Source organism: Octopus sinensis, linkage group LG4, assembly GCF_006345805.1.
Source record: "Octopus sinensis linkage group LG4, ASM634580v1, whole genome shotgun sequence".
Lineage (NCBI taxonomy): Eukaryota > Metazoa > Mollusca > Cephalopoda > Octopoda > Octopodidae > Octopus > Octopus sinensis.
The window spans coordinates 113,696,259-113,706,258 of record NC_043000.1 but is presented as its reverse complement, the minus strand read 5'-3'; the positions used below and the strand labels follow the sequence as shown (position 1 = coordinate 113,706,258).

Here is a 10,000-nt window from a genome sequence, read left to right as displayed (position 1 = left end):
TTTTTTTATCATGCCTAATCACCTACCACCACCTATGATAAGGAATTGTTTCTGTTTTCAGGTTCCACATTCTAGTTACCTCTATTTCCAGGTCTTTGTATTTTGAGAGTTTCTCCATTTCTTTTAGAGACACGTTGTCATCTGCCGTATTGATACATCAATTAGAAAGCATTTTTTTCTTCATGATCTCTGACAACTATATCTGGTCTGTTTGCCTTAATTTCTCTATCTGTGTGTATCGGCATATCCCAGAGTATGGTTGCTTTCTCGTTTTCTGTGACTTTTTCTGGTGTGTGCCTATACCATCTTTTTTCTGTTGTTATTCCATAACGTTGGCATAGCTTCCAATGTATGTAGGTTCCAAGTCTGTCATGTCTGTGAATATATTCCTTCTTAGCCAGGACTGGGCAGCTGAGATAATATGATGTATTGTTTCTTGTCCATCTCCACATATTCTGCAGTTACTTGTAATATTTCTTTTCATTACATGTTTTGTTATTTCTGGTGGGGAGGCTTTGGTCTTGTGCTGCAATTAAAAATCCCTCTGTTTCTGCTTTGGAGTCCTGAGCTTCTCACCATTGCTGGGATTTTTCTTTGTCTATTTCTTTTGCGTTTAGTTTAGGCAGTATTTACCATGAAGGGGCTTTTCTTGCCATCGTTTTATCATGGTTCGTTGCTGTTCTATTTTTAGTTTGGATTTCATTTGTTTTATAGCTTTTGTTGTTTCTTCATCATCTTCTTCTCTTCTTTTGTTTTATTAGGTGGTATGATTTCTTGTTTGTATTTGTCAGCTTCCTTAAATACTGAGAACAGTTTTTTGTTTTGCTCGTGTTTTGCTGCTATCTGGATCAGTTTTCCTTCCTTCTGAAGTAGTTATTTTGCAGTCCTATGGTGGTTATTTTATAGTAGTTTTTCCAGCTGTATAAGGCCTCTACCACCTTCTTCTTATTATTATTATCATTATTATTAATTATTATTATCATTATTATTATTATTATTATATTATTTTATTATTATTATATTATTATTACTATTATATTATTATTATTATATTATTATTATTATTATCATTATTATTTATTATTATTATATTTATTATTATTATTATTATTATCATTATTATTATTATTATTATTATTATTATTATTATTATTATATTATTATTATCATTATTATTATTATTATTATTATTATTATTATTATTATTATTATCATTATTCTTCCGTAGTTTTAATTTTATAGCGTGATTTCACTTCACTACCGAGCGCAGCTCTGTGTACCTTGGGTATGTGCTGTGATTTGCTGTGATGCTCTGGTGGTTATTGTATGGAAAGTGTTCTGTGTAGGATGTGTGCACTGCCTAGTAGTGCAATTTTCTGTATGTTATATGTGTTTGTAAGTCCTGGTGTTTTTGTTATGTATTTGTCTGAATATTTTTTTATCATGCCTAATGCACCTACTATGATAGGAATTGTTTCTGTATTATTATTATTATTATTATTACTTTTTTTTTCTTCTTTCAAATTTTCTTCCATTTCTTGCCGAGTGTCTTCCCGACTCCTAGGGCAAAGAAACTCATAGTGTATATTGGTAGGCCATTAAACCAAACTCAGTAGTTCGTTCATTTTTTTTTTTTTTTTTTAAGTTAAATTAAAATACATGAGCAGCAACAGTTCTCACATCGACAATGCTCTTCTCAATACGTGTGATGTACCAGTTAAGACAATCTTTTGCACTTCTTGCAGGGATGGTAAGCCAGGGATCATTCTCATATTATTATTATTATTATTATTATTATTATTATTCGCACCGAAAGCATAAATAAGGATAAAAAAGTCAGAATGAAGAAGATAGTGAGAAGAATATACGTTAGAATGAATGGATGGATGGATGGATGTGAGTTTATATGTGTGTATGTGTACTTCTAGATGTGTATGTCGATGTGTAAAATTATTATTATTATTATTATTATTATGACATATAAGCTTACAGCGATCACCGTGCAATGAACTAAGAAAAATAGTGTAGTAATGGGCCATCTTAGCCCTTAACAGAAAAAAAGTAGGCTTTCCCATCCGCGTGGGGCTCGAAGGGGATGCGGGTTCGATTCTCAAGCGGATGGGAAAGCCTACTTTTTTTTCTGTTGAGGGCTTAGATGCCCCATTATTAGACTATTTTCCTTAGTCATTGCACAGTGATTGCCATAAGCTTTGAGCTTATATAAAAAAATACCATTATTATTATTTACAGGATTGTAAAACTTGGCACCGTATAACAAAGTCATTCGCACCGAAAGCATATATATATATATATATCGCCATGTTGATTCGCTAGCTTCTGCACGCATTTTTTTCTCTCCTTGTTTCTCTCCGTGTTTCTTTTCTGCGTATCTTTCTGTTGAAGAGCGTAGGCTCGAAACGTAAAAGACTTGTTTTATTTATATTCCTGAGCGCCATACTAATACAATTGTTTGTTTGTATTCCACCTGCCTTCGTCTTTTGTTTATTTTCATAAAGCTTCCCGTTATATATATATATGTGTGTGTGTGTGTGTGTGTGTGTGTTGTGTGTGTGTGTGTGTGTGTGTGTGTGTGTGTGCGTTTGTGTGTGTGTATTTATGTTTATGTGTATGTATATACATATATATCCAACAGCATATGTTGTATGAAATGAAAAGGGTCTCTTCAGCAATATAAATAGGAAGAAATATTCTTTCCGTTACTGGAGATGAAGTTTTTAGTGTTCGGATATGCCCAGGATGGTTTGGCCAGTTTTCTCGTGAAATTTCTCTTTCGTAGATTCCTCTCAATATGGCTGACCAATATTTTCTGAAACACAGATTCTGAAAACCGTAATCGAGGAAAATTCAAAGCAATCTGCGTGGGCATTAGCAAAACTGTTCAGTTCATGTCTCACTTCGATCATAAAACATCATGAAGTGGGAAAAATGTCTGAACTTCGTCAGTGGGTTTCTCATCATTTCACTCCTTCTCACTTTAATCAAGGCGTTGCACTTTTCTCGTTATTGAGCTTTAGACTGATTCCGAACCATTCCTGGTAAAAATCATCACAAGTGATGAAAAGTGAATTCACTACAAAACGACAAATTTTAGCACCCACTGAAAAAGAAGAAGGCATTCCCCACTGGAATAATGTTTGCCTCCCAAACCCTCTTTCATGGGGCCGAAGAGATGATAGTCCAGTGACGAGGAAGTGAAAACTGTAGTGAAGAAGTGGCACAAAGAACAGTCAACCGAATTTTACAGGGCAGGGATGCATGCTCGCATTCGAAGGTGAAACGTTGCTATTGAGAGAAACGGTGCCTATGTTGAGAAGTAGGGATGTGATCCATAGAGGACCAGCTTCATTTTGATGTATGATACATGTTCCTGTGTTGGTAATTATACCTGTCTTAAACAAAATGGAATTACTTTTTGGTTCACCCTCGTATATATATATATATATGTGTGTGTGTGTGTGTGTATATATATATGTATATATATATGTGTGTGTGTGTGTGTGTGTATTTATGTATGTATGTATGTATGCATGTATGTATGCATGTATACAACTGCGTATGTTTGTATGCGATGTATATATAGATGCGTTCACATATGTAGGCTTGCATACATCCTTAGATCTTAAGGATGTTATACGCCGAAAGGGATAGATAGATAGATAGATAGATAGATAGATAGATAGATAGATAGATAGATAGATAGATAGATAGATAGATAGATAGATAGATAGATAGATAGATAGATAGATAGATAGATAGATAGATAGATAGATAGATAGATAGATAGATAGAGGTAGAAAGATGGGGAAAGAGAGACAGACAGACTGACAGAGTATGAATGGATTAAGGATAAAAAAGTCAGAATGAAGAAGATAGTGAGAAGAATATACGTTAGAATGAATGGATGGATGGATGGATGTGAGTTTATATGTGTGTATGTGTACTTCTAGATGTGTATGTCGATGTGTAAAATTTCTTTGTATGTATATTTGTATGTATGTATATATGCCTATATGTATGTGTGTGAGTGTGTGCGTATGGAAGAGAGGGATACAGAGCGAGGGGAAAAAGCGATAAGGAAGAGATGGATTAAAGATGGAGAGATAGTTATGGAAGCCATCATTTAAGAGAATAAATTCCTCCGCGAAGAAAGATAAGGAATCTGATTAATCCATTAGCTAAAAACTTAATTTAATTTGAGAAGCAAGGAGGTTTCGATGTTTTGTTTGGTTAGCAGCGGTGGTTGTGGTGTTGGTTGCGGTGCTGTTGGGGATGTAGTGGTTCTGTGGTGCTGTCCTCTATTGGTGCTTGTGTCGTTGTATCGTATAATGCTGGCGGTGGTGTGGAGTTGGCAGTAAAGACCTGGTGGTGGTGTTGCTGTTGTTGTTGTTGTTGTTGGTAGTGGTGGTGGCGTGTGGATGTTGTTGTGGTGGCGTAGTCTTATGTTGTGTGTTAGCTGTGTGGTGTTGTCATCTAACGGTTGTAGTGTGTCGTTGTTTTGGTCGTTTGAGAAGTGGTGGTGGTGATGGTGGTGGTGGTGGTGGTGGTGGTGGTGGTGGTGGTGGTGGTGGTGGTGGTGGTAGCGGTGTTGGTAGTGGTGGTGATGGTAGTGGTGGTGATGGTGGTGGTGATGAGGTGCTGCTGATGGTGGTGATGGTGGTGGTGGTGGTGGTGGTGGTGGCGGCGGTGATGGTGGTGGTGGTATTGGTGGTGGTAGTGGTAGTGATGGTGGTGGTGGTAGTCGTCGTCGTCGTGATTGTGGTGATGGTGGTGGTGGTGGTGACTATGGAGCTGATGTAGATAGTGTTGTTGTTGTTGGTGGTGGTGGTTGGTTTGATGATGGTGGTTTTGATGGTGTTGGTGGTAATGGCGGTGACGATGACGATAATGGTGGTAATGGTGGTGGTGGCAGTGGTGATGGTGGTGGTGCTGATGGCGATAGTGGTATTTGTGATGGGGGTGGGGTGTTGTGATGGTGGTGGTGCTGCTGCTGATGGCAATAGTGGTGGTGGTGGTGGTGGTGGTGGTGACCATCGACCACCAATATCTTAACAGGTATAAGGCGGCGTGTTGGCAGAAACGTTAGCGCGTCGGGCGAAATGCTTAATCGTATTTCGTCTGCCGTTACGTTCTGAGTTCAAATTCCGCCGAGGTCGACTTCGCCTTTCTTCCTTTCGGGGTCGATTAAATAACTACCAGTTACGCACTGGGATCGATATAATCGACTTAATCCGTTTGTCTGTCCTTGTTTGTCCTCTCTGTGTTTAGCCCCTTGTGGGTAGTACAGAAATAGGTATTTCGTCTGCTGTTACGTTCTGAGTTCAAATTCCATCGAAGTCGACTTTGCCTTTCAATCTTTCCGGTCGATAAATTAAGTACCAGTTGCGCACTGAAGTTGATCTAATCGACTGGTCCCCTCGCCCAAAATTTCGAGCCTTGTGCCTAGAGTAGAAAAGAATATCTTAACGAGTATGTATGTATAGGGTTGCATTTCCCAGTGTATCCCGTGCTTGGTAGGTGACAAATGGTGGCGTTGTGAGCAAAATCTATCCACTTTTACCTGACCTTTACGTTGCTTGGGTTGTAGGGCTGGTTGGTGGTTCCTTGGTATCCAACAGTGACATTGTGCACCTAGCTGGTCCTTTCGTCACTGCCACTCGCACTACCACCATCACCACCATCACCACCACATCTATGATGTGTATCAATTAAACCAGCGGAGATTGTTATTGCTACATATGTTGTCATTCGCTGCCTCACAACAAAAGCCTGTTATGATGTCCATAACGTTACGAGTCGATATCGCTGCGTCACTGTTTTATGTCAATGCAGTGTATCAGAAGCGAAGCTTAAACGATAGACGGGTGAATGGCTAGATGGGTGGATGTGTTAACGGGTGGATAAACGGGTAGATAGGTGGCTGTGTGTGTTGCTGGATGGTAGGGAGGTGGGGGAAATGAAGGGGTGGGTATCTACAAAACATTCATCCGCTTTGCTGTTTTTCTCTGTTATTCTTCCAAGTTACCAATCTCTCACAATACACACATACACTACTTCACACACACACACACACAAACACACACGCACACATGCAACCATTCTTTCATTCCAAAGCTATGTACGAAGTCTTATAAATGAATAAAAAGCGTTCTGAAAGATATCCGATAAGGAATAGCTCTGTCCACGCTTTTATCTAACAATCCGTTCATCCATCCATCCATCCATCCATCCATCCACTCATCCACCCTTCCATCTACCCCCCTACACCTCACTCTCTTTCTTTCTATCATTCCATGAAAGCCCCATCTCACTCATCATCCAAACACCACACCATAAACCCCCGTTCTCATGTCCCTCTTTGCAATGCAAATATTTAGAATTCAACACAAAGTACGAGGAGAGGGTGGGGTGAGGGAAGGAGCGTTTCAATCCTTCACACACACACACACACACACACACACATACACACACGCTAAATAACAATGATAATAGCAGCAACAAAATAATGGTTTAAAATTTGGACACAAGGCCAGCAATCTCGGGTGAGCTGGGTGTCGATTACATCGACCCCAGTACTCAAATGGGACTTATTTTATCGAACACTGGAAGTCTGAAAAAGAAAATCGACCTCGGCGGAATTTGAACTCAGAACGGAAAAACCGACAAAATACCGCTAAGTATTTTGCCGGTGTCATAACGATACTGTCAGCTGGCAGCTTTGAATGATGATGATGATGATGATAATGATGATGATGATAATAATAATAATAATAATAATAATAATAATAATAATAATAATAATAATAATAATAATAATAATAATATAATTCTTTATACTAAAGACACAAGGTCTGAAATTTGGTTGGTGGGGGCTAGTCGATTATATCGACCCCAGTATTTCACTGGTACTTATTTCGTCGAACACAAAAGGACAAAAGGCAAAGTCGACCTCGGTGGAATTTGAACTCGGAAGGTAAAGATGGACGGAATGCCAATAAGCATTTCGCTCGTCGTGCTAACGATTCCTCCAGCTCACCGCCTGAATGATGATAATAATAATAATAATAATAATAATAATAATAATAATAATAATAAAATAATAATAATAATAATAATAATAATAATAATATAAAAGAAAAGTTGAGAGATATGACAGGTTAGCTTTGGAAGTTAAGCAGTTGTGGTCTATGAAAAAGGTAGCAGTTGTACCAATAATTGTCGGAGCCCTGAGACCAGAGAGCAAAAATCTCGCGAAGTATGGGGAACAAATATGGGCTAAAATAAGGGTGGAGCACTTGCAGAAAACAGCACTGCTTGGAACTGCTCGAATACTCCGGAAGGTGCTCGAAAAATAAGTGGTGTTACCTCAGTTCACTGGTAGTGAACAGCTGACGCTGTAATATATCTCCAGCGTTAGAAGGTGTGCAAAGGCAATGATGATGATGATATATAATAATAATAATAATAATAATAAGAAGAAGAAGAAGAAGAGAAGAAGAAGAAGAAGAAGAAGAAGAGAAGAAGAAGAAGAAGAAGAAGAAGAAGACGAAGAGAAGAAGAGAGAAGAAGAAAGAGAGAAAGAAGAAGAAGAAGAAGAAGAAGAAGAAGAAAAAGAAGAAGAAGAAGAATGATAATGATAATAATAATAATAAAATAATAATAATAATAATAATAATAATAATAATAAATAAGTACCAGGCAGTGGCTCTCATGGCTTCTGATCTTAACTGATTGGAAGTGTTATCGTGTACGTTGTTTTGTCTTTGTATAAAAGATGGGCTACAGCAAATATTCTGCAGAATACCACAGATTTGTTTGTCAGTTGTTTGACCTTAACCACTTGGGCATGTCCCTTAGTGGCTGATGATATTTGCATCTCTGATCACAAGCAGAAGTAGTGGGGGAGCATCGTAGCTATATATTGAGAGGAATTCTTTGGGGTTTGGACGATTCACCTTTGAAAACATGGGTGCTTTGTTCATCATCCTTAAACAACCCTTATTCAGGGACCATTTGAGCGGGATGGGCTACTCGACCTGAAGAAAATTCTAACTGGGCCCCACCTGCAAGGTCATGCGTTTTTTATCGACACCGGTGGCAGGAGCAATAGTAACGGCAGTATAAGCAGTTGCAGCAACCGGAGTAAGGAGAACAGCAGCAGCAATAAGTCCAACAGCAGTAACAACGACTACAGCAGCAGTGAGAGACGAAAGCAGAAATGGTGGTTAAACAAAGACAATAAACCACAACAACAATAAAAATAGTAGCGATACCCTGGGTAGCGTCCCTTTTTCTGCGAGAGTTGCATCCAATAGAGAGCTATAACATTTTTCGCTGGATCAGCAGTGAATTGAGCACAGAGGACGCCTTCCGATTTAGGAAAATTGAGGAGGAGAAATTATCTCTGCAACGGTTCAAAGGGAGATAATTCATCTTTGTGTGACTAGAAAGGATATTTTCAGGAAACGACCTCGTGGACACTAGGGGGTAGAGCCTTCCGAGATGTACGGCATGTATCTAGGACCAAGCAGTTAGGTGTCCGTCATTGTAGAGAGCTTCGGATCCAGATGCTGCACGTGCGGAACCAACGGTCATCTGGGAATCTTCTGAAAAATTAAGCAAAAGGTGTAAGAAAAACAAACACGGCAACAGCACCAACTCTACGTCAACACCAAACGCCGCATAATCCAAAACAATAACAAATATTTCTTTCTTATCGCCACGGCACCACCGCCACCAGCATCAAAACGAGAACAAAAATGCAACATCAACCATACAACTAAATAGACAACATTCCTGCAAGGACAACAGCAAAACTCATCTACAATCAAATCCAGGTTAATAAGAAAGGAAAATAATTATTATTTTCCCTCCAAAAACGGAGGAAGCAAACACCTCTGGCTAGATTCTTTATTGAACAGACTTATTAAACCATTGAATGACTTAGCCAAACACAGGAATATCAAATACCATACAACATAGATTCTGGGTTAATTAAAATGATCTCCGCCTCTAAAGAATTTATGGTCATTACCAAATGGCAATTAAGACCAGCTCCACTTGAGATGGGGAAATAATCTTAGGATTCAAGAATTCTCCAAAGCTGATAATCCACTAAGGTAAAAGACTGGAGATAAAGAGGACATTCTTTTCTACTCTAGGCACAAGACCCGAAATTTTGGGGCAGTCGATTAGATCGACCTCAGTACGCAACTGGTACTTAATTTATCTTCCCCAAAAGAATGAAAAGCAAAGTCGACCTCGGCGGAATTTGAACTCAGAACGTAAAGGTAGACGAAATACCTTTTTCTTTATTACCCACAAGGGGCTAAACATAGAGGGGACAAACAAGGACAGACAAGGGTATTAAGTGGATTACATCGACCCCAGTGCGTAACTGATACTTATTTAATCGACCCCGAAAGGATGTAAGGCAAAGTCGACCTCGATGGAATTTGAACTCAGAACGTAGCGGTAGACGAAATACATATTTCTTTACTACCCACAAGGGGCTAAACACAGAGGGTACAAACAAGGACAGACAAACGGATTAAGTCGATTACATCGACGCCAGTGCGTTGCTAGTACTTAATTTATCGACCCCGAAAGGATGAAAGGCAAAGTCAACTTTGGCGGAATTTGAACTCAGAACGTAATGACACAAAATAGCACTAAGCATTTCGCCCGGCGTGCTAACGATTCTGCCAGCTTGCCGCCTTAAAGAGGATATTCGTGGAGACGTGTTTCTGGTTTTAAATCGCCATTAGTTACCCTAGAGGCGAAAATAATTTTAATAAATCAAGTGATTATGTTGTATGGTATTTGATACACCTGCATTCGTCTCTGTTGGTCAAATCAATTCTAGTTCTTCCTTGTTCGCTCATTTTTGCATACTCTGGTAAATAACCCATTTTTGGTAATTGTGTGCTGGAGAAGCAGCTCCTGGGGGAAGTCGCAGAACTGCAGAGTCCATCGCTCTGGC

The 10,000-nt window shown here is 39.0% G+C and overlaps 1 protein-coding gene across 1 annotated transcript in view; it reads right to left on the bottom strand.

Annotated features, from left to right (window-relative positions):
* Positions 1-8,535: 8,535 nt before the first annotated feature.
* Positions 8,536-10,000, bottom strand: part of LOC115210560 (uncharacterized protein DDB_G0287625-like) — a 4,971-nt gene continuing 3,506 nt past the window's right edge. The window contains exons 4-5 of the mRNA XM_029779162.1: positions 9,913-10,000; positions 8,536-8,624 (exon numbers count right to left, since the gene is read on the bottom strand). The exon at positions 9,913-10,000 is cut by the window's right edge and continues 90 nt beyond it. Coding sequence (XP_029635022.1) covers positions 8,536-8,624; positions 9,913-10,000 — 177 coding nt within the window. The remainder of the gene's footprint in view (positions 8,625-9,912) is intronic.